This window comes from Battus philenor, unplaced genomic scaffold (assembly GCF_028537555.1).
Source record: "Battus philenor isolate CCGP_79_NKW_IND1 unplaced genomic scaffold, ilBatPhil1.0.hap1 SCAF_19, whole genome shotgun sequence".
Taxonomy (NCBI): Eukaryota; Metazoa; Arthropoda; class Insecta; order Lepidoptera; family Papilionidae; genus Battus; species Battus philenor.
The window spans coordinates 12,068,452-12,093,961 of record NW_027181681.1 but is presented as its reverse complement, the minus strand read 5'-3'; the positions used below and the strand labels follow the sequence as shown (position 1 = coordinate 12,093,961).

Below are 25,510 nucleotides of genomic sequence, written 5' to 3'. Positions count from 1 at the left end.
AAAAAGCAACACAGGCAAAATAATGTTTTTTTTTTTAAAAAAGAACGGTTTTTAACTGTAATTGTAAAACTAGAAATGAAGGTAATATAGATGAGAGAAGAAAGACGATGTATGAAAGATGTACAAATGAAAGATAGAATATGCGAACGATAAAAGATATTGTGAAGGAAGAAGTATGTAAAAAAAGTAAAAAAACAAACTGAAAAATTTATTTACCCGAAATATAACATCCCTGGTTTATATATGGTAATGGGAATGGATCCTTAGGAACGAGGATAATAAAAATAGAGTATATGTAGAAATTGATGTAACATTTTCGAGTGATCACATACAGGGTGCTATGAGATAGGTGTAGATGATTTAAAGTTTTTTTTTGCTAATAAATGAGCAATCTATTGTAGCTATAAAAGTTTTTACATATTACTAGATTCAATCGCACAGTTCCTGCAGCAAGAACGCGTTTTAGATCTCTCTCTCTCAACTGCTAATACAAATATTGGTAAACGTGCACACTTATATAGTATGTGTGACTTCCACAATTTATATATTAGTGATATTGATATATTCTCGTGCTCTCTCGTATCTTTTAAAAGACAATTTCGTTCGAAATTATTGAGTACACACAATACAATAAACCTCATTGGAACGTGACGGCTTGCTGACTCGTAATTATTGCGGTGTGATATACAGAATGCGCTGGATCTTTGATCCCTGTTTGGTGATGTTTTTCTTTGTTTTTTCATTGACTTTAAATCATTAAATGTTCTTAGTGAGATAGTTATAAGGTAACAATTGTAACTAATTTTATATTTCTAAGTTTCTAAGTTTGTACTTTCTTACTGCCTTTTGTTGCTGTTTATCTCCAATAAAGTAAATAAATAAGCACTGTACACCTATCCCTCGATTTACACGGTACTTGTTTTATACGTTTTCGCTTTTACACGGTTTTTCAAATAAGTTTTTTTTTTGTTTTAATAACCGATTTTATTACTATTTCTCATAATGTAAATATTTCTGCTTCAAACATCGAATTGGCACAAATAACTTGGAGTGATGAAAGTGAATTCGAGCCTTCGATTCCGAAAAAGAATGAGAGTAATTTATTTTTTGTTCTTCTCTTTAATGTATTGTAATTAAATAAAAAAAACAGTGTTTCCATATTAAATATTTTAACTTGTCAATGCAATTTTTATTTCTGTGTACACCTAAAAATATCGAAATAAATCACAACTGTTAAATAGCAAAATCATGCATTTTCTGCAAGTTTTTCGATTTACACGGTTTTGACTTGAAAATTTTTAATTTTCGATTTACACGTTTTTCTCGGGAACGTATTTACCGTTTAAATCGGGGGATAGGTGTATTTATTTTATATTTCATAGCACTCTCTCAAAGATATCTATGGGGTAATCGCGGTGTGGTATTATGGTATGCAGAGAAAAGTAAGAAGACTGCTGCCCATATTCTAGAAATTTATTTGTGAACAATTAATGCACATAGTATGAACTATATGGAATTGAACCCGCGACCTATTATTGCATGTCTTAGTATTCTACCACTGGTTTGTCGTTAATTTGGTATTTGCACCTTATTACAATAGTGATAGAAGTAAGAAAAGGACCAATATTTAGCCACTTCCGCACATGCAGTGGTAGTCGTGCAATGAAATGCACCGCCAGCCACAACACAGTCTGAGTGACTCTGTGTTTGGCACTAATCGGTGTAACATAACTCCTGAAGATGCCCCGTGGAGGGGTGAAACACGTGTTGAGTGATTTGGTGGTGGCGGTTGTGTGATTCGCATTGTTTGCCGCATACGCATTTATCAGCGGGCTGGCGGGCGGTGCACTTTGTTGCACGACTACCACTGCATGTGGGGAAGTGGCTAAATATTGGTCCTTTTCTTACTTAGGATGGACTTCCGCGAGGTAACGCCTGATTCCATTAACTAATAGTGATAGAGTTCATTTTTGCACTGTTAGGTTGCCATTTCGGGTCAGACTGTAGCTTCCTTTATGGGAGACGGTGATTGGCAGTTGGTGGAGACGACATTGATGAATCAATTAGTAGGTGTTTTGTTTTTTTTTAATAATTTGCATTTACGCCTTATTTAATTGGTTTTTAATATTTTTATTGATTTGTTTCTTTGAAATCCGGTTTCATGATTAACCTTTATAATAATATTGCACATCGACCTTTAGAAAGAGACAATCGGCTAATTTATAATCGGGAAGTAAGGTCGCTTTCTTAAGTTAAATTCACACGACTACATTATTAACATATTTTTATTTCTAATCAACAATATATTCACCATCGTTATCAACGACCTTTTGCCATTTAGTATACACATTTTGAATGTGAAAATCAATCGGATTTTCTGTAAAACATATCGACAGAAACGACGTTACTTTCCGGTCCCACTAATATATATATATATAAATATAATATCTCATGTTGAAAAGATGCTTAGTCATATCTGAAATATAATGATCGATTTACTAAACTAATCAAGGACACAAGCTTGTCTAGAAGCGTTCTATGTTTATTTAAGAGATAAGAAAAAGAGAAGAAATTCTTGCTTTGCAATATATTTTTATTAAAATATATAACGTACGACGCGGACTGGGTGTTTGCATAGACATATCGGAGCTGTTTCGCGTGCCGCGGCCGCGCGCTTACTGCGGTCCGCTGGCCAGCTCCGTCGCCATTTTGTGCCGCGTTCGACTGGCGCGAGTACACGGCGCCACTGTTATACATAATATTTATACGCCATAATTTAAAATCTTATATATCAAATAGTAACAAACATGATAAATTTGAAAAATATAAATAAAATTAACGCATATATTTCTTCTTCAAAAAGTTAAATCCTTTATGGGTGTGTGTACGTATATATAATAAAGTTCCACAGGATATATTTCACCGTCATTTTATTTGTTTTAAATCTAAAATTAAAGTATATTATTAAATAAATCTTATTATAGATCTCGAGATATTTAGTTGATCGAAATGTGAGTAACTTCGTTTGTTGACTCATTTGAATGGTTGATATAATAATGTACATGTGTAAAATTGTTGAATTTCATTTAAAAGTGCAACTGTTGAGTTTCTGATCGACTTCTCAATAGATCAGCGTTCATCTGATCGTACCTTACTGCTTATAATATTAAAAAAATCGACGATTTAAAAACACATGTAAATGTCAACTTCAATAAAGTTATTTTGAATTATGATCTTATTTGAATATAAAAGAAAACCGTGTTTATTTAGACGATAGAAATCCGAGAATAAGCTTTTCGGTGTCCATAATTATTTTTAAACAAACATAATATAAATTTTTAAACCATAGTCCTTGATCCCTGTTTAGTAATGTTTTTGTTTTTTCATTGTTTGACTATAAATCATTATATGTTCTCAGTGAGATAGTTATAAGGTAACAACTGTAACTAATTTTATATTTCTAAGCTTCTAAATTTGTACTTTCTTACTGCCTTTTATTACTGTCTATCTCCAATAAAGTAAATAAATAAAGTATTCTTCACGAGAATAGAAATTTTATGTTGAATTGTAAATGCCTAGTCGAAATTCACGTGGTGTGTTAAATGCGCAGGAGTTTATAGCTGGAGGTAATTTTCGTTGTTGCAGACGATCGGTGGCGACCCGTTGCCACCGGGCTGGGAGGAACGACAGGATGCCAACGGTAGAACGTACTACGTCAACCATATAGCGAGGTCTACGCAATGGGAACGACCAACATTCACGTAAGATTCACTCACTTATAGTCTATTCCAGTGGTACTCAACCTTTTATTTATAAGATCCAAAAACAGTTTTGCAGAATTATATACAATACTAGCTGATCCCGCAAATGTTGTTTTGCAAAAAAAATTAAAGTTTTTAATTAACAAATGTAAGATAAGGGTTGATCGTAGAGGGGTGAAAATTTAGGTTTGTATGTATTTTTGTATGCTGTATCATAATAAAATAAAAACCAAAAAAAATGTCTAAAAAATTAAAAATAAAATTTAGGGGTGGACCACCCTTATCACTTAGGGGTATAGAAAATAGATAGTAGCCGATTCTCAGACCTACTGAATACGCATATTAAATTTGGTAAAAATCAGTCAAGCCGTTTCAGGAGTTCAAGTTCGAACACCGTGACACGAGAATTTTATATAATATATATACAATATATAGCGATAAATATTGCACATGGTCCTTTGGAAAGAGACAGTCGTATAATTTCGGCTTCGTAGAGCATTATCTTTGTCGCACGAAATTAAATAGTCCGGTATCTATAAGGAGCTGTTAAAACAAGTATCATTTGCTTTTTTCGATAATAATTTTTATTCTTTGTATAAACTACACCAATTTGTCTATAAATGGTGGCTTTAAGTTTGGGTAAAATAAAATAAAATAAAACGTGTTTATTTATTTAGGAAAATTACAACTGTGCATAATAAACACCATTATATCTGAAGTTAAAATGAGACATTGTAATATAAAAATAATGATAATTCTTATTCTCAGTTCAGTTCCCAGACTGTGACATTGATCTCTTTGAGAGCACAGATAGTGAAATGGAAGAAATTAGTCGATCGTCTCTTTCCAAAGGTCGATGTGCAGTATCTATCGCCGGGTCCTGTATTTAAATATTTCATTTTTTTTTAACTTCGTCAGATCTGCGTGTATAGCCCACGTGGTCTTTATTGAGCTAGAAAAGTCTTATAGATGCGTCTTGCTGACCTTTTAAGACGTAATGCTTAATAGGAGTGTTATACCCCAGCCGGAACATCAGCACGGAGACGCAGGCTGAACGAATGGAGACCGCTGCGACGGAATTTCAAAGGCGATTCCATATATCAGCCGATGAAGACCACACCCCAAGCCCGTCAGCTTCGAACCATCAGGTACTCCGACAACTAGAATTCAACCTTACGCCATCAGTTTTAAGTGCAATTTTGGAGATGCTTACTTAAATCTCGATTTTAGTCGCAGCTGACATTCAAATTTGTACCGTAAGACTGTAGCAATAAAGTTCTAAATCGGTCGGCTTTCGTATTAACATATCAGAGAATGCATGATTTTGCTTAGTTGTTCAATAAAGAACTCTGCTGCTATTACATTAAGGCAGGAATTACGTATTGGTTTTTATACTTGAATTGAACAATATGACCATAGATTATAAATGACAGCTGTCAGTTTTTTAATTTTTTTTTCGATTCATATAAGGGTAAGTAGATAATATAAATAAGAGGATATACTATGTTCAAAAAAACACCATTCGTCATAGTATTTACTTTGTACTTATAATAATATATATATTTTTTATTGTATTAACATATATGTTCTCATTGGGAACTGAGTCCAGTCAATGATAGTGGTGGTGAAATGTTTTTTTTTATGACATGAACTTACCGATAATCGCACCAGTGACATGAGTTAGGTTAAGATGCATATTATGATGATATTTATGTATATCTTATAATATTAAGCATTTTACCTTGTATATTTTATTGAATCGGTGAGTTGTAGTGGGCAAGTCACATTGCAGAATAGATGGCAACTGTAACCTGCGAGGGATAGGCCCCTCCCAAAGATATCTATTAGCAGATATATCATAATCGCCACACTTGGATGGCGGTTTAGTGATAGAAGTGTTATGTGATACGCAGAGGATACTGCTGCCCATCCTTTGGAAATCTGTTTGTGTGACAATCTTGCATAATTAATGCACAAAGTGCGATCTACTTAAGATCGTATCCCGGGAATCAAACCCGATTGAAGGCCTCTGTCATTTACCCCTGGGCTACGCATAATAAGTGCTAAGTAGGATGTCCAACCACAGCATGAGAGGATGACCTTGTCAAGGTCATGGGAAGACATATTCTAACCAGTTCTATTGGAAGTAAGAAAAGTACTAGTATATGTAGCTACTTCCGCTATGTAGCAGTAGTCGTGCAATAAAGTGCACCGCCCGCCAGCCCGGTGATAAATGTGCATGCGGCAAACAATGCGAATTACAGAACTATCACCGTTAAATCACTCAACACGTGTTTCACTCCTCCACGGGGCATCCTCAGGAGTAATGTTACACCGGTTAACGGTGTTAACGCATTTATCAGCGGGCTGGCGTGCGGTGCACTTTATTGCACGACTACTGCTACATAGCGGAAGTAGTTATATATTAGTTCTTTTCTTACTTAGGATGGACTTCCGCAAAGTAACGCTTGAATCTATTAGAAATTCTATTGGAAATCAATAGTGGAAGTTAATGTTCGACAGAGGACATTTAAAGGTCGAAATGATGATAATGTACTTTTTATTAAGTGGCAATATTAGTTTATAAAAAGTTTATGCATTTTAGACTTTATTCTTAGACACGCGTCACACAGACGTCTTGATATAAACGTAGCTATGTTAATAATTTTTATATTTGAATGTAAAATATTTAATTGTGTTTAAAACACGGGCGTCTTTGTGAAGCGTGCATTATTTTGTTTTTAAAATCTTTGCATGTAATTGTCATTGCATGATGGTAATTGAATAAGACATCATTAATTCGATGTATTGGTATACGAAACGCAGAAGTGATTTGTATAAAATATACTGGATATTTTGAAAGTCAAAACATGAGGTAATTTTATACTTTGCAATTCGTGTGAAATAATACAACACCGTAAATTTTTTATTTAATCTTCTAAATGAATTTCATCCCCTGCAAAGTAATAGTCGGAGTACTGTTTTTCTGGTGGTATATTCAATTATGTCAAAACGGCATTGAGCTTTTGAATTTGAATAGCCAGATATCGCACGAAGCTAAATCAGGCTAATACAGTGGTTACGGAAAGATATCAGTTTAGTTTCTAGCAAAAAAGTCGTCAAAAACAAGTGAAAACATCTACCAATCGAGACTTGACGCGATAAACAGAATACATTTTTTAAAATGTTTGGGTTTGAGTCAAATGATGTCCCAACTTTTGACAAACAGACTCTTGGCATATGTTAAAGATAGTTTCACTATATTTTTGATCACAGTAATATAAGGTCTGCCGTTTTAAGATATGTATAGCTGAAAAAATTACCAACACGTATGTATAATTATGATTTTTTCACTGAAATCGCATCGATTTGCTGTTAATACGGATAAAAAAAATCCAGTATACTTTATACAAAAATGCAATTATCTATTTTTTTTTGTCTTCATAAATTTGATTTTTTTTTCTCGCAGCATGGGCTTCTGTGGATAAAGGGACAACTAACATATATCATGTATCGTATCTTGTTGGAGTAATGCAGAAATCACAGATATAAAAATTATTAGGGTAGATATATATACTCCTTCAAGATATAGAAATGGACACTACATAACTCGAACATGTTTGCACACTAACAGGTTTCATGACTGTCACATTTAATGGAAGAATTGCAACGAAGTTTTTTTTTTATTGGTTTCAAATTAATGGCTTTTCGTTTTTTCTAACCAGCAATATTAGCTTCTCTGTTTTTAATATATAACCGCCATTTTAGGCATGTTGTCCTTGCCATAGACAATTTTGGGCGCCAAGAATGTTTAGTAGGAAATATGTGAAATATAATTTGGAATTTACTTCACGATTGGAATTTTACGTATCAATTTTTTTACAGTCAAAAATCACTGAATAAATTTTAGATGTCGAATTGGCAATCATATATATCTATCAAAGTTCATATTTAAATGTCATTTGAAATGTTGGGGGGGTTTTTTTAATATGGTTATGAGGATTGAGAATGGTTTGATGGATGCTTGCAAGTTGGTATCAAATAAAACTGTCTGACAGGAGGATATAGGCGATAGGCGAGCCGATAGCGTCTCCGCTGAGATGACTCCTTTCTCCACACCCGTCCTTTCACCGGAACCGGCCGGGGAGAACGTACCCACGGAGACAACTAACTTATGCAACGACTGTGATAGTATTATAAGAGAGAATAGAAATGAAGATGGAAATGATGTAGTGGACGCCAACGTTCAACAAGATGTCGATTCAGAAACTGTCGACAGCGTTGAAAGTCCTCCGGTAGAAGCTCAAGATACTCGTGATAACGAAACCGCTACCACTAGTCAAGTTAATATTATAGACAATGTTCCTGACGACACTGTACCACCGGCAGCGAGCAACGAAGATGACGAAGAAGTTAATGTAGAACAAAATGACGACGTTCAATCGAACGGGACTGACGAAACTAATGCAAGTGGAGAATTAAATGATAATGAAGAAAATTCAAGAGTAGCAGAAGAGACAACAGGGATAGAGGAAGAAGACGAGGAAGTAGAATTAATAGAAATAGTAGCAGAGTCATTAACATTCGATGAAAACCACTTTAGCACTCCAACCGGAGGTACTCCAGAAGGCAGGTCACCGACCTCCCGCAGAAGGAGGACCACGGCCAGCTCCATGGAGGACTCGGAGGTAAGACACGAGTTTTGCGGGAGTGACGTGTTGTATTGTGTACAAAATGTGTATAGCAGTACCTTTGTCCTGGTCACACCGATTATCAATTAGTATCGCTTCGAACGACTTCCATAAAGTACAAACCAATCAAAACACAATTCCTATACTGTATTCTCTTTACAGACTTAATATTTGAGTGAAAGGGATAGATGATTATAATTGGCTCCGATGATTGTTAATAAATCTAAAGATGCGTTTACATGTGGCTAATTTTTTTTAAGTCTGTTCATTTAGCACATTTAAAAGTTATATCAGTATGTGGAATTTTAATATTCACAATAATATTTTTGAAATTATTTATTTTAGGCGGAAACTATGTGCGTACACCTTATATGTACACACCTATGGGGGGAGTGTTGGCCTCATTTTCTTTCCTCTGGCTCCTCCTAGCCGTGGTTTCCTAAGACGCGCAGTTTCGGTAACATTACAATTGTATCATTTTCACTGAATATGAACGCTAATGTTTTGCCACTAATGTAAAAGCATCTTTAGTTTATGTCGACTCAAAAAGTTGCATTCTATATCTCTGTTAGGAGCATACAGTACAGTTAATAGGTTAACATAATATTTTATTATAACACGTGTGATGAGTGAGCTTGGATTATTAATAAGAACTAGTAAAAATTTACGGTTGAAATTTTTTAAATTCGTTAATGCGTTCTTCCAAAAAAAAAAGCGTTGTTCTAAATTTAAATTTTGACACATGCATATCTATGTGTCAAAAATTAAATTCAAAACATTCGAATAGCGAATACATCATGTTATAGTCAAAGTTTAAAATTCAATTCGAATTATTACATTTAAACTTGATATGTGCATTGTACATTGTCATGTATTTTATTATCTGTATTGCATTTACATGCACTTTTGAATCGTCAATTTTAAAAATATAAGTGGTAAGCTAATACCGATATGTACAGTATAGTATTGACCTTATAAATGAGTCAAAAAAGTTCAACGTTTCGATATATATTTTTTTTTCTGTTATAATATAGTGACATTTTTATCAGATTTTGAATAATGTTTATAAGATTTTGTGACTAAATATGATATAATCCTATAGTTTGAGCTTGAAACTAAAATATTGTTTATTCAAATAGGCAGTACCCTAAGAAATGACAACCGAAGATGATATGTAGAAATTAGTCATGAGATGCTGTACACGAAATGGCTTCAAAAGTACACGCTAATGTAGTTGGTATAATACAGTGTTTCCCAACGTGGGGCCCACGCTCCACAGGGTGGCAAAAAATGTAGATCTTTCGTTCTGTAGGTATAACTTCGTAAAACTATTGTAAAAGTTCGTTGATTTTATAAATAATGTACATTCTATAGATTTCCCAATGATTTATTTCTAACACAATTCAATTTTTAGTATAAAAATGACGTATGCCACATAAGGTGGGAATAGGAATTTTAGAGACTTAAGTGGGGTATGACACAAAAAAGGTTGGGAAACACTGGTCTAATAGGTTCGTCTGGCCAGACTTTTTTTTTTAATTCGGCAGAAACATTTCGATTCCAAATTGAAATACTGGCCGTATGAACAAAACACGTGTGTTCGACGCTTTACACAATTGTCTATGACGGCGGTGAGGACGGCAATTTTTAACATGCTAACGCTTTTCACTAACAGTAGAGGTTTACATAAAACTCATATTTTTTTAAATTATTAATGTTGTTAAATATTGACATATTCCTATTATGAAAATTGATGACGTTAGGTTTTAAAAATATAGAAACTTTTTTATTTTGATTTAAATAATTTTTAGTGAAGGAAGAATTTTCAATAATCTACAATGTGTTTAATTATAGTCGTAAAAGCTTGTATGGTACTTTCTATTTTAAAATGTTTTCAAAATTAGTTTTTACTACATATTAAAATTAACTATTATTTACTGTCTTTCCTTCAAACTTGGTATAGATAGAAGTTATTTGACTGTAGCAAAAAAAAAAAATAATGTAACATATTTCAAAGTGATCGTTTTATATTTGTGTGAAAAGGTTTTAAACTATTTTGCTTACGAATAAGATACACATTCATACCTTTAAAGTTTTTCCACTTTAAACCATTCCCCTTGTTGATTTTTTTTAAAATTCTGATATAGATCATTTTTATGGTGTTTATTATTAGACTACCAATTTCATTCATCTTTTTTTAAATAATTTTCCTCATACTTTGTATGGCTGTTACGGATAAAAAAAAGAAATAAGAAAATGTAATGATTATTGTAACATTGTACATTTGACAGTTCGATATGAACTTCGCGCGTTTGACAATTCACGAGATTTAAATTTTAATTTACCTTCAACAGGCGCTTCGGCCAGTATTTAACGAACAAAAAATATTTAATTAATTCATATTTAATCTATAAATATAGCGATCACTCTAAAATAAGTTACATTAGTTTATTTTTATATTGGAATGCCACAGGTTGATAACTTCCGACAGTACAAAGCGAGCAAGGATACACAGTTATTGTATAGACAGTCGCAAAATCAAAAACATATAGGAATATTTCCAGGATACGCATAAGCATAGACAAAAATATATAATACTCTACGATATACATTGACATTAACTTTGACATTTATTACAGATTATACATAACTTTTGCACACGATGACACGAAGTAACAGATAGCTTATGCTTCTTTGCTTTATTTCGCTTACCTATTTAAATATTATAATTCTCACCTGTAAACGATATGCATGTTTCGTGTATACTCTGTATTTTGCGATGAGCGTATATAATCTATGTAATATTGTTGTGTAAAAATATGTTATCTGTATTTAGTGTTATATAGCTGGCATGTTGTATTGTTTATGTATCTGTTTGAGAATATAGTAGTTTGACGTAATTTATTAAATGTATGTTCATCTGTTGATTGTAGTTCTGTTTTTGATGACGTCACTGCATAAATTATCTTGTTGAAATTTCAATTGTGTTGTCCCGGGTATTAAAGTCGAGATTGCAGCGGCTGGTATGTTTTAGGACGAAACGGACGCGTCGACGGACACGACAAGGAGTAGCAGCGCGAGCAGTTCTCAGAGTCAAAACCTGCCCAACAGCGACGGTTTGATGCGTTCAATAACTAAATATCCATATACCCTCCCCCTGCTTTGTCCTGTTCGACTATTTATATAGAGAATCTGTGTACTCCTATTCATAGATTTCCATACTGTACTTAGACTACCATATAATAAACCTATATTATAATCATCAAATAATAAAAACCTTCAAAAGAAGAAAAAGAAGCATTTGATGGTGTCTCCCACTTCATGGAATAGAAAACACGGAGTGACAAAATAAAACTTAACAGCCACACCATTTGTCACACCATACAAACTTACCATAGACTGGTCTGCTATAATTTAAAGTATTATACTACATTGGATTCCATTTGGAATACCTCACCATGGATCGTAGTAACTTAGGCTACCATACCATGGTGTGACAGACACTGTATACAAGTATACTATAGACTGCCAAGATCCACTATATTTTAAGGTATATTATCAAGGGTTATCATAACATTGACTGCCACACCATAGGCCATAATGCCACACCATAGACCGTAATACTTTAGACAACTATACAATGGTCTGTTACACCATAAACTGCCAAGGGCCGCTATATTTTAAAGAAGCTTACCAATGGTTATCATAACATTGACTGCCACACCATAGGCCATAATGCCCCACCATAGACCGTAATGCTTTAGACAAATATACAATGGTCTGTTACACCATAGACTGTCAAGGGCCGCTATATTTTAAAGTACCTTACAAAGGGTTAGCATAACATTGACTGCCACACCATAGGCCATAATGCCACACATTAGACCAATGCTTTAGACAAATATACAATGGTCTGTAACACCCTAGACTGCTAAGGGCCGCTATATTTTAAAGTACCTTACCAAGGGTTAGCATAACATTGACTGCCACACCATAGGTCATAATGCCACACCATAGACTGTAATACTTTAGACAAATAAACAATGGTCTGTTACACCATAGACTGCCAAGGGCCGGTATATTTTAAAGTATATTACCAAGGGTTATCATAACATTGACAGTCACACCATAAGCCATAATGCCACACCACAGACCGTAATACTTTAGACAAATAAACAATGGTCTGTTACACCATAAACTGCCAAGAGCTGCTATATTTTAAAGTATCTTACCAAGGGTTATCATAACATTGACTGCCACACCATAGGCCATAATGCCACACATTAGACCATAATGCTTTTAGACAAATATACAATAGTATGTCCCACCATAGACTGCCTAGGAACGCTAAATTTTTAATTGTACCAAGGGTAACCACAGAATGGGCTTCCACACCATAGGCAGTAATGCTTTATACAACTAAACCATGATTTGTCACACTATAGCCTGCTAACTAAAGTATACCATACCAAAGGTTACAACACCATGGACCTTCATACTTTAGGCTACTACACCATGCACTATAAAGTGCTTCCCATGGATTTTGAAGGAATGTTCTAGCAATAAATTGCTCTCAGTACTTAATACGACAATACCATGATTTTTCATACCATAGATTATGTACGAACAAACAGCGCTGATCCATGACTAAAGAAGTACCGAGATATGTGGACTCTTTGGAAGAGCTACATCGCAACTTCTTCCCCCTGTTCCTCCATAGTTAAATCTTCTACATAGTTATAAAAGAGAAGTAGAAGTAGAGATACAAGGTATACATAGTGTGATGAATTTCTTTCAGGGTTGCCACCCGGCTGGAGTATGCAACGGGCTCCGAATGGTAGAATATTCTTCATCGACCATAATCAGAAGACCACCACATGGATTGACCCTAGAACTGGTAAATAAATTATGACTCATTTGTCACCGAACAGTATTCTTTTGGTCTTATTGGAACTATATAGGTAAAGTCTAAGTCGAGTTCCATGTATACTATGAAAATGCAGCTATTAATTTCAGTGTAGTTGAAATGTCAAATTTGTTACATAAGTCATAAAGTTGATTTTAGATTGCCCATAAAGTTATTTCAGTTTTTGATTGAATTTCTACCCTCTGTGATGAACAATAAAGTTGATTTTGAATTGCGTAATTATAATTATGGATTATCATTAAATTCTCTTCCTATAGGTATAAGGTAATTTTTTAAATAGATTGTTAAAGGATTCAAGCTAAATGCAACTCTTTGTGTGTGTCAGGGGTGGCCAAGCTCTGATGGTGAGAGGCATTTTTTGAAATTTTAATTTTTAATTTTTTGCGAGCCGTAATAGAATACGTATTTAAAACACGCAAAAGACTATTTTATTAAAATCAAATTTATTAAAATTTTTAAAACAAAAGTAAAAAATATGTGTATCGGGCTTAGAAATAATGGCATACATATATGACAGCACTCTTAATAATACTTAAGATGCCGGTTAGTTAATTATGATCGGCATTTGGATTTCGCTAAATCTATAGTAGCATAATAATTATAATTCACATCAGTAATTCGTTTCGATTTCCCACGAGCTGGCATACGTTATATAAGTTTAAATATTGAAATAATTCGACAATCAATTCAAATCAAAAATAATCGTTCTTGTGGCTTGCGAGCCGCAGTTTGGCCAACCCTGGACCCCGTAGGAAAGCTTTTAGATTGTATTCCAAGTAAATATTAGTGTCTATGTGAAATAGAATTTTTTGTGGTTGACGATAAGGTTTATTTCAGGTTGCGCGTCGAGCCTGCCTACAGCTGCACAGACTAGCACCGCAGCAGAAGCGGACGAGCTCGGACCTCTTCCAGAGGGCTGGGAGGAGAGAGTGCACACTGATGGCCGCATATTCTTCATTGATCACAGTCAGTGTTCTTTCTATTGCTAGCTCTTCATCGCCACCTTGGCCATCATACAGGCTTGCCCCATGGACTTTAATGTCAGTTAGTCTTGTTACGTATTGTGGGTTCTGACTCGGAATGAAACACCACTGGTTCACAAGGAGTCCTTTATTCACAAATCAGATGGTCACCCTACTTTAACACAAAGAATACTTTCGCTTAGTCTAAACTACGCTTCCAAATCGCTCAAGAAATCACTGTCCAAATAACTTAACCAAATAATCACTTTGTATCACTGATCGTAGATCTTAATCTTATAACTCGAAAAACAACACCGAACTGTCGACATAGGGAGTACACCTATTTATACTACAAAGAAGGTTCTAGTAAGTTCGAGATAGTACTGGGTTTGAATTTCCGAGAACTGTACACAAAAATCTATAAATAACTTCAAGGTCACGCGTGTTTACACTTCTTGATCCTAGGGTTATGTGTTTATTGTTTAGAGGGTTCTGTAACTCGTGCTTTGTAACAATATTGTAGGACAGTGGAGCCGATATTAATTCTATATTTATTTTTACATAAACGGGACTATACGGGTTATTTATAACTTAACCCTTAATAGCCTAGAGTTTCAATTTTGAAACCAATCTTTTAAACCGAATGTTCACATTACTATTAGTTTGTTTTATAGGTTGGCTGTACGTATTTTACTGTTGTATAATATTCTTTCCAACGAAATTAAAAAAAAATCTATTTTTCCCTTCATCTAGACCCTCAAATACACATAAATATAAAAAAAATCGCTTTCGTAAATCAGGCTATTAAGGGTTAAAATCTAGAAATTCAATAAGATTTATTTTTTAAAGTAATTTGTGTTCTAATATTTGTTTTGCATAGAATAAAAATAATCTCATGACGCTTGAATTTCGTCATAAAAAGTTTATAAAACCTTCACGAGTATGGGTGTACGCATATATAATAAAGTTCCGCAAGATATCTTAGACCTTTCTTTTTTTAGTTTTAAATATAAATTTAAAAGTATATTATTAAATAAATATTATAATAGCATACAAGAGTTTTTACTTCATCGAAATGTGAACTTGGTCTGTTGTCTTATTCACATGTTTGATAATATAATGTATATATGTAAAATTGTTAAATTTCATTTAGTTCATTTACAGATCAGCGTTCATTTAGTGGTAGCTTACTGCTTATAATGTTAAAATAATGGACGATCCAACAGCACATGTAAATGTCTACTCAAAAATATTTTGAATTTTGAATTTAAAGTATTATAATTTATGACTCATAATTAAGTTTGCATAGTTAGTTGGCGACTTTTTAAATTAGGATCCCGTATGTACATATGTGCTCTTAAAAAATACATTTAAAAAACTTTTAAGTTAAACGGTTTTTTGATACCCATATTGTGGTGGTTGTAGAAAAATATGTACCTAGTCCGCCATATTGGAACGGCGTCAATCTTGAATTTTAAATTTTGACATAATCATCGTGTTTTACTAGTGTAGCCCTTTCATTTGATATCCATATCGAGGGGGTTAAGGAAAAATATGTAATCCGTCATTTTGTATCGGCATCCATCTTAGATTTATAATGTTATTGATTTTATTATATTGTATTGTCATCTAAATTAAATGTGTGTACCAAATTTCAGATCAATCTGACAACGGAAACGTGCTTAAATTTCAATTTCTAATTTTGACTCAAATAAATTCCGTATGGGTCGAACTAAATAAAACCGTTTAAAACGGTTATGTATACTAGCTTGTTGTCCAAAGAAAGAACTTTCAACTAAACAGCCAATATTGACTTCTGAATAAGTCTTCATGTGATTTAAAAAAAGAAAATTCGAAATTCAAAAGGGTGATCGGAAAACCGACTGTTTTATTGCATACATGTTTTTACAGATACACGTACGACGCAGTGGGAGGACCCGCGTCTCTCCAACCCTCAGATCGCTGGCCCTGCCGTACCGTACTCGAGGGACTACAAGCGTAAATATGAATACCTGAAGAGTCAGCTCCGTAAACCGGTATGTACTCTTATCACAAACAAACAAAATCACGTTCGGGGCACTAATATACACGTGAAGCAGACGGAGGTGAACTTGAATGTATTTGTTACTAAACCAGCGGTGAGAACACTAACGGCTTCCAAATTCAAATTCTCAATTTAAAACAAAAAAATATTGAAGCCGTAGTGGTCAGCGATACTAAGCGTTCTTATGTAAATGTATTTTTCCGTTATTTGCATCTCGTTTCTTTCTTCATCTACATTCTTAGGTCACAGTCTTTTTAAATTAATTAACACAGATTATATTTAATAACATACTCTTTTTATTTATTCACATTTCTTAGGTGTACCTACACCACACACATACAAATATATTGACTTTAATATAGCTGTTAAAAGATCATATCTAGGTATCGATATTTGCTATATAAATTACGAATATATTCACCAACGTAAATATAAAACGGATACATAACAGTTGGCGCAAAAGTAAGGTCATAATGTGAACGCGCCTTAATTTTTACAAATAGCGCCAAATGTTTTTGCGCTTTCGCATTTATGATGTAGACATATAGAGAATTATTTCTCAAAAAGCGATATATATGTATATATATATATATATATATATATATATATATATACACATATACATATAACACACACTTTTTCGAATAATGAAAGGAATGTCCACACTCGTATATGTCATAGGGGCAAACAGTCAAAAGTTAAATCAAACTTTAAAAAAGAAATCAAGAAATCAAGTCTAATTCAATTCGGCATCATTCGGGAAATTACGAATGATTTTCTCGTTCAAAATGCCTCTCGACAAAGGTATATAACCAAATTCTAGCGGCAATGGCTCACGGTACTGAAACGTAGTATATCACTTGAGACCTCATTGACAAACTTGCCGTCAACGAGCCATGGAGAAGACAGTATTCGGTATTTCTCTGCGAGATATAATCAGGAATGAGGATATCTGTAGACAAACGAAAATGACCCACACAGTCCAGCTGATTGGCAATTTGTTACAGGCATATTAAAACCATAAGTAATATTTCTTTTGAGCTAAAGTTACCTATGCTCTTATCAGAAGCTGGATTACGATCAGCTGGTCGGGACTTCGAGCCACTCGGCATCAGGAGACGGCATCCTGTACTCTTTTTATAGGATCTTTTAGCTTCCAATTTTCTGTTCCCCATTAAAAAGCTTTAATCATCGTGTCAGCTGATAAAGGACTATTGCATGTTATTGGATTCCTCAAAGATCGCCATGATGTCTAATTTAACACTGTTCATATCCATCTACTTCTTTAGACCTTCGCATCGACACTCTTTAAAATTCAAAAAAAATTTCATAAATTTTCAACAGAGCAATGTGCCAAACAAATTCGAGATCAAAGTACGACGCAACTATATTCTAGAAGATTCTTACCGCACCATCAGCTCAGTCAGCCGTCTGGATTTGCTCAAGACAAAGCTGTGGGTGGAGTTCGAATCCGAAGTGGGGCTTGGTAAGTTAATTTTCTGAAATACCTTCATGAAAATTAGGAATTAATGTGAATTTTGTGGATGTCGTAAAATTTTGACAGGAATTTCCTGACATGTGACCAGGTCATGAATACAGTGTTACTAAGGATGCAGAAATGTGGACGGTAGAAGAAAAATTCAAGATGTTTAGGACATTGTTTCTATATACAGGGTGATTGGTTAGCTAATATTTGCTGTCAATAAATCTATTGTGTGATCTATGTAATAGTAAATTAGATGATAAATAGATGGTGATGATAACAGCAGGTGATGTGTTACAGATTATGGGGGACTGGCACGCGAGTGGTTCTTCCTTTTGTCCAAGGAGATGTTCAACCCTTACTACGGCCTCTTCGAGTACTCCGCCATGGACAACTATACGCTGCAGATAAACCCCAACAGCGGCGTCTGCAACGAGGAACATCTCAACTACTTCAAGTTCATTGGTCGAGTTGCCGGTATGGCTGTCTATCATGGGAAACTCCTTGACGGTAGGTGCTGCACGCTTCTCTTCCACCCAAGGTATGGGGGGTTGAATATACCTTATTGTCCAGGACGTAAGTTTCGAAATTCATGGACCAACACTCTTTATACGAGCAGTGGTAAATCAGCGGTTGAGGATTGAGACTTTCGATTCGATGGTTTCGATTTCCGGAACGCAATCCTATGTAATTTAATTTGTGCAATAATTATAAATGATTGCCATTGCTCAAAAACAAGTATCCAGAAGATGGGCAGTAGCGTTCTCTGCTCACCATAATACCACACTGAGTTCCAATCGGCGATTATGGTATATCTCCCCATAGATACGCCCCCACTAGGTAGATCGACGACATTGACCTTGTCTGCTCATGAAAAGCTGGAAAGTAAGTAGCACCTCAAAACTGGTTGTTGGGGCTATGATCTTTGGGGAGGCCTGTGCCTTGTAGTGATCGTCTTACGGCTGATACTGAGATAGAATCTTTTTAATTAAGATAGAGGTAGTTTAAGACGTTTTGAGTCTTCTTTCGTGTCAGTCACCAACAATAGGTTTTTTAAACCTTACTTTAGTGTCAGTCACTGATAATAGACGCGTTCTAAATCTAGTTTCGTGATAGTCGCGATGATTGTTGTGTTTAGATAGTTTTGTGTCAGTCACCGACAAAACGCGCTTTGAAACTTTAGTGTCAGTCATTGATGATAGATGCATACCAAACCTAGTTTCTTGATAGTCGGAACGACTGATGGATTAGAAATGTATTTTCAAGTCTGTCACCGATTACTGACGCATTTTTTAAATGATTTCGTGTCAGTCACCCACAATATGCGCCTGTAAATTTAGTGTCAGTCACTGATGATGGACGCGTTTCAAACGTAGTTTCGTGATAATCGCGACGATTGATGCGTTTAAATACTTTGGCACTAAAGTATAGGTATAAGATTAAATTTTCGATGACTGACATTAACTAGTTTCGTGTCAGTCACCGACAATACGCGCTTTAAAACTTGAGCGTCAGTCAATGATGATGGGCGCGTTCTAAACCAAGTGTCTTGTTTGTCACGACGATTGATTTCTCTAAGTAGTTTAGTGTCAGTCAGTAACAAGTTTCGTGCCAGTCACCAATAACGCAGGATCATAATCACTTTTTGCAGCTTTCTTTATCCGTCCATTCTACAAGATGATGCTGGGAAAATCGATAGCCCTTCAAGACATGGAGTCCGTCGATTTGGAGTATTACAACTCGCTCATGTGGATTAAGGTAACATATACAATATATTATTACAGCTATAAGTCCACTGTTGGACATTGGCCTTCCACAAAGACTTCCAATATAATCATCATCCAATGAACTGAACAAGTTTGGGTGTCCACTTGTGGTGTCCACCTTATATGCTGTTCTGGTCGCTTCGTGGTGTTTACTCTAGAACCTTAGGGTCCCAGTGGTTATCGGTTACTGCTTACAAATTTCCAGGAGTTGGGCAGCAGCGTCTCCTGCGTACCATAATACTACACTACGATCGCCAATCCCCTTGCCAATTATGGCGATTATGATATATCCCCCTACGGATATCTTTGGCGGAAGCCTATGTCCTGTAGTAGGCGTATATGAACTGAAATAACGAAGTGAAATTTTAGATAGCGTTTTTTAAGATCGCACCCTTATAGTTTCGTTGGTTGTGCGTAGGAAAACGATCCATCGGAACTGTACCTGACTTTCTCCGTGGACGAGGAACAGCTGGGCAAGACCGTGCAGCGTGAGCTGAAGCCGGGCGGTGCCAATATCTCCGTGGACAACGAGAACAAGTTCGAATATATCAAGTCAGTATTGTTTGATTTATCATCTCTGCATTGTTTTCCAATGGGATGGCTAATGTTTCCCGATGTTCTGTTCACCTTGTTCTGAAACTCGATACAGAATGTAAACACATTTGTACGACTATGAGCGCCATCTAGTGGCGCTGTCTGAAGTTACGTTCCGATATACTTATGAAATGACAAAATTTCATAAGTTTGATTTGTTTGATTTTTAATAATTGCTACTAATTTGATATTTGGGTATAAATAACATTAAAAGTATTAATAATTTTAAACTAATTTCTTTCCGGTGATATATCACTTGACTCTCTGTTTGGCACTAATCGGTGTAACATAACTCCTGAAGATGCCCCGTGGAGGGGTGAAACACGTGTTGATTGGTTTGGCGGTGGCGGTTGTGTGATTCGCATTGTTTGCCGCATACGCATTTATCAGCGGGCTAGCGGGCGGAGCACTTTGTTGCACGACTACCACTGCATGTGCGGAAGTAGCCAAATATTGGTCCTTTTCTTACATATATCACTTCGTTCTCTTTGGTATTACACTAACGTCAAATATGAACTTTAGGTCATTTATTCAGAAAAAAGCTATATATATAAGTTCGTCTTTGTTAAAGCATAGTTGGCTATAACGTATTCCTATAGGCTGGTGATCCAGTGGCGCTTCGTGAGCCGGGTCCAGGAACAGATGTACGCGTTCCTGGAGGGCTTCGACGGGCTGGTGCCGCTACCTCTGTTGAAGATCTTCGATGAGAACGAGCTGGAACTGCTGCTTTGCGGCATCCAGCATATAGACGTGCGGGACTGGCGTGCCAACACCCTCTACAAGGGAGACTACCACGCGAATCATCTCGTCGTACAGTGGTTCTGGAGGGTGAGTTAATAGCTCTTGGATTTGTTGATCATAACTTTATGAATACAGATTATATTAGACTTGTTTCATGGTTCAAAGGAATAGAAAAATGAATCTAACTTATAGAAAGAACCTCATTATTTTCCTGCCACATTTTTTAAGCCTTCATATCTCTACCGTCGAGTGGTAGAACCTTTTTTTATATAACGTAATATTTTTAACTCTTTTTTTAATTTTACTTATTCTATTACTTATAATAAAGCTACACTTTATTATTTTTACATTATATCTACTCTTGGTCTAATTTTAAATTTTTATTAGTAAGTATTTATGTCATGTCATTTTCACTTGTTTCATGGTTCAGAAGAATCAATGAAGAAAAAATTAAATCAGATTTATAGAACTTCATTTTTTCGTGCTTGGTTTTTCTAAGCCTTCATATCTCTATCGTCAATTGGCAGAGACTTTCTAGTAACGTAAAAATTTTTAACATTTTTACGTATTCTATTTTTTTTTTAAGATCTACTTTATTATTTTACATTATTTCTACTTTTGGTCTAATTTTAATTTCTTATTTTCAAGTATTTATGTCGACCTATGTTATATAGTACCTGGCGATAAATATTGCACATCGACCTTTGGAGAGACAATCGGCTAATTTCTACTTCGTAGAGCACTATCTCTGTCCCACATTACCTATGTGACGTTTTGTCAGTCGTTGTATTTCGTGCGACAGAGACAACGCTCTACAAAGTCGAAATTGGTCGATTGTCTCTTTCCAAAAGTCGATGAGCAATATTTATCGCCTGGTACTGTACTTAAATTATCGTACTATCCACTCTATTGTGGAAAGCCTTACGGCTTTGATATCTAGTTTAACTTATATATTAACTTAACCTATCTTTATACAAGTACAAATCACTTATTACATTATTATTTTGGCATTTGGCACATTTATATCTATATCTTAGTATAATTTTATATTAATATAAACTACATTCAAAATTTGATGCCGTCTTCGTGTAAAGAAGTGTAATTACCACTTATCAAGCAAGTTCCCCCCCATAGATATCTATGGGGGATATACCATAATCGCCACACTTGGCAGGCGGGTTGGCGATCAATGTGGTGTTATGATATATTTAATGGAATCAGGCGTTACTTTGCGTAAGTCCATCCTAAGTAAGAAAAGGACGGGGCATCTTCAGGAGTTATGTTACACCGATTTGTGACTCTGTGTTTGGCACTAATCGGTGTAACATAACTCCTGAAGATGCCCCGTGGAGGGGTGAAACACGTGTTGAGTGATTTGGTGGTGGCGGTTGTGTGATTCGCATTGTTTGCCGCATACGCATTTATCAGCGGGCTAGCGGGCGGTGCATTTCATTGCACGACTACCATTGCATGTGCGGAAGTGGCTAAATATTGGTCCTTTTCTTACTGGTGTTATGATATGCACAGGACTGCTGCCCATTCTCTTGAAACTTTTTTGTGAGCTGTAACAATCTTATATAACTAATGCGCAATAACATTTAATCCCAGCAATCGAACCTGCGACTCTTGATCGCTCTTTCATTCCTCTACCACTGGGCTATGACTGTGTGGGAGTCGTATATACACTGATGTGATGTCCGAATGAATAATAGGTGTAAGATTTTGTGGGCGAGCGTAGCCGACGGGCGAACTTAGTGTGCCGAATTAGTGCAGCGGGCACATGCACGCACCGGTGACGCGGGCGCAGACCTTTTGTTACTTTTGTTTCTTTTGCGCCTTTGTTCTATTGCCCGCTTTCACTCGGTCGCAGAGCACATTGCCGCCCCAGAGTCCTACGACGAATGCACGTCCTTTTTGCTCGCACTCAAGCGCTAATAAAAATTTGTTCGTGTGTTAAATAAATTGATAAAGTGTTACAAATATCTTTTAATAAGCCGCTAACTCTTTAACTGGAATTTCAGGTATTCCACAGCAACGTGATATAAAGTAGTAGAACTTCGTTTAAATTGGTTAAAACTCTTTGCAGGTGGTCCTTTCCTTCTCCAATGAGATGCGCTCCCGGTTGCTCCAGTTCGTGACGGGTACTTCCAGGGTACCGATGAACGGTTTCAAGGAGCTGTACGGCTCGAACGGACCCCAGCTGTTCACCATTGAGAAGTGGGGCACCCCCGAAAACTATCCCAGGGCGCATACATGGTAAATATAAAATTCTCTCATAATTAAAAAAATAAATTATTAAATTGATAAAATATATTACGGTGTTTTAAAATTAAAGGATATATCTAATGGATTCAGGCGTTACATTGCGGAAGTTCATCCTAAGTAAGAAAAGGACCAATATATAGAAACTTCTGCACATGCAGTGGTAGTCGTGCAATAAAGTGCATCGCCCGCTAGCCCGCTGATAAATGTGCATGCGGCAAACAATGCGAATCCGTAAATGCGCCTAGATGTTTCGGACTTTTTCTATACTGCCTCTAGTCTTCCTCCTAGATCACTATAATGACCGGCTTTTGACCATCGGTTCACTTAGTGGGTGCATATTCACCATCTACCCGTTTGCGGTAATAGCATCAATTGAATATTTTCAGTTTCAACCGGATCGACCTGCCGCCGTATGAGAGCTACCAACAGCTGCGCGAGAAGCTGATCAAGGCGATTGAGGGCTCGCAAGGGTTTGCAGGGGTTGACTGAGGGCCGGCGTACGCGCTGCGCTCGCTCGCCCGGCACCTGCTGCCGCGGCACTGCCGCCGCCGCCCGCCTAGCCCGCGCCGCCCGCCCAGCCCGCGCCCGCGCAGCCCTCGACTCTTCGGAGCCCCCGCGCCCTCGACCTCGCGACACATGCCGCCCAGATCCTCGACACCTCAACGTAAACTATAAGACCTTTACCTTGTGAAATATGCCCAGGATTTCAACACCTGGACGGAAACATTTTGCGTGCGCATTATATTAAGGTGGTAACAGACGTGATCTATACATATATATGACAATTAGCTACCCCACAGACTTTCTACTGTCAGAATTTAAAAGCTTTATTCATACATCTCAGCCGATACAGACCCACTACAAGGTACAGGCCTTTCTCAAATATCGTCACTATGACCGATCTTTCGCTGCCCACGATTGCCCACATCTTGATTATGTCGGCGGTCTATTTAGTGGGGTCTTTCCACGCCCTATTATAAGGCTGTAGTAATTCAATATAAAACACTAACCGTGCCAGCTTCGCGGACTTGATTAGCAATTCCCTAAGTCCCTAGCGAGAGGAACTTCGTTGCGTTCTTACCTGATATCTACTCGACGAAAGGAATATTCCTACCAAATATCCATCTTCTAAGACTTAAGGTTTCAGAGATATCTTGATGAGTCAGTATATTTGTGGATAGGTCCACTAAATCACATAAATTTGTTTTATCTAACTGCCTATTTTATATGTAATTTCATAAAATCCAATCTTGGTAATTTGCATGCAAAAAAAGTTTTGATCATGTTTAATACGAAAAGAGATTTTCAATGAACGCACCCTTTAGAAATTTTCCGGATAGAATTTAGTAAAATCCTTTCTTAGCTGATCTCTACTTGGCGATTAAGGCGAAGGGGTATTCCTACTAAATTTCAAGTCTCCCAGACTTTTGTTTCCAGAGATATCCTGATGAGTCAGTTCATGCATTGAAATTTCGTACATATATGTATGAAGATGTATATACTAGCTGCTCTTATGCATTATAGTTGTAGACCCGGCGCAATCCAATGTGAAACGTGAATAAATTATAATGAAAAAAATATTACATACAAAAACTACATACAAATTTTTCTGTCCCATACAATTTATGATTTCAATAATATTGTGATTAATTTTTTAATGCTCTATATGTCAAATATTTGATAGCTATACTCTTTATAGTCTATGGTTTGTATGGAAAAATGTGTTTTATTTTGTATTTCTTCACCATACATCTCCATTGTATTAACGAAGTAATATATGTAATAATATTGATACTTTTGTCCCAATGTCAATAAAAATTTCGAAATGTGCCGTAATCATATTAATTATATTCATTGTGCAATGTTTGTAGCTTAACCTCCCACAGGGGGGCAATTTGGTTAAGTGGGTCAATTCAAAAATGGACTGGATACGAGTTTAAACTTTTTTGCTGTAATATTAAAAATGTATACGTTACATAGGGAGGGGGGTGGGTGGAGGAATATTGGGAAACACTGTTATAGTGTATTATTCGAAGACAAGGGTCTACCCAACGCTGGGAAAATTTTTTTTGGAGCTGGCAAATCTTTCCACGGGCAATGTATACTATTTTGTAATAGAAGCTCACAATAAACTATGTTTTTATTGTGGTAAGTTACAATGTCTTTAATAAAGTGTAATAATTAATTTCCATACATTATTATCACTTATAAAATCCTTTGGCCTAATAAAGGATTTTTATACAAATTTTTTACATAAATGTACGTTCAAATAATTT

General features: G+C 35.8%; 1 protein-coding gene across 5 annotated transcripts in view; it reads left to right on the top strand.

The window, feature by feature from the left end:
- Nedd4 (E3 ubiquitin-protein ligase Nedd4) overlaps positions 1-25,198 on the top strand; it is a 52,324-nt gene extending 27,126 nt beyond the window's left edge. For 3 of the 5 annotated variants that reach the window (XM_068764648.1, XM_068764647.1, XM_068764650.1), the window contains 15 exons: positions 1,983-2,066; positions 3,646-3,761; positions 4,786-4,909; positions 7,820-8,449; positions 11,487-11,568; positions 13,251-13,349; positions 14,217-14,345; positions 16,253-16,377; positions 17,730-17,871; positions 18,169-18,378; positions 19,520-19,626; positions 20,053-20,186; positions 20,828-21,056; positions 23,056-23,225; positions 23,621-25,198. In XM_068764648.1, the coding sequence (XP_068620749.1) occupies positions 1,983-2,066; positions 3,646-3,761; positions 4,786-4,909; positions 7,820-8,449; positions 11,487-11,568; positions 13,251-13,349; positions 14,217-14,345; positions 16,253-16,377; positions 17,730-17,871; positions 18,169-18,378; positions 19,520-19,626; positions 20,053-20,186; positions 20,828-21,056; positions 23,056-23,225; positions 23,621-23,723 (2,484 nt within the window). In that variant the 3' untranslated portion in view covers positions 23,724-25,198. The remainder of the gene's footprint in view (positions 1-1,982; positions 2,067-3,645; positions 3,762-4,785; positions 4,910-7,819; positions 8,450-11,486; positions 11,569-13,250; positions 13,350-14,216; positions 14,346-16,252; positions 16,378-17,729; positions 17,872-18,168; positions 18,379-19,519; positions 19,627-20,052; positions 20,187-20,827; positions 21,057-23,055; positions 23,226-23,620) is intronic. The other 2 variants (XM_068764649.1, XM_068764651.1) reach the window with 2 other exon arrangements.
- Positions 25,199-25,510: the final 312 nt, after the last annotated feature.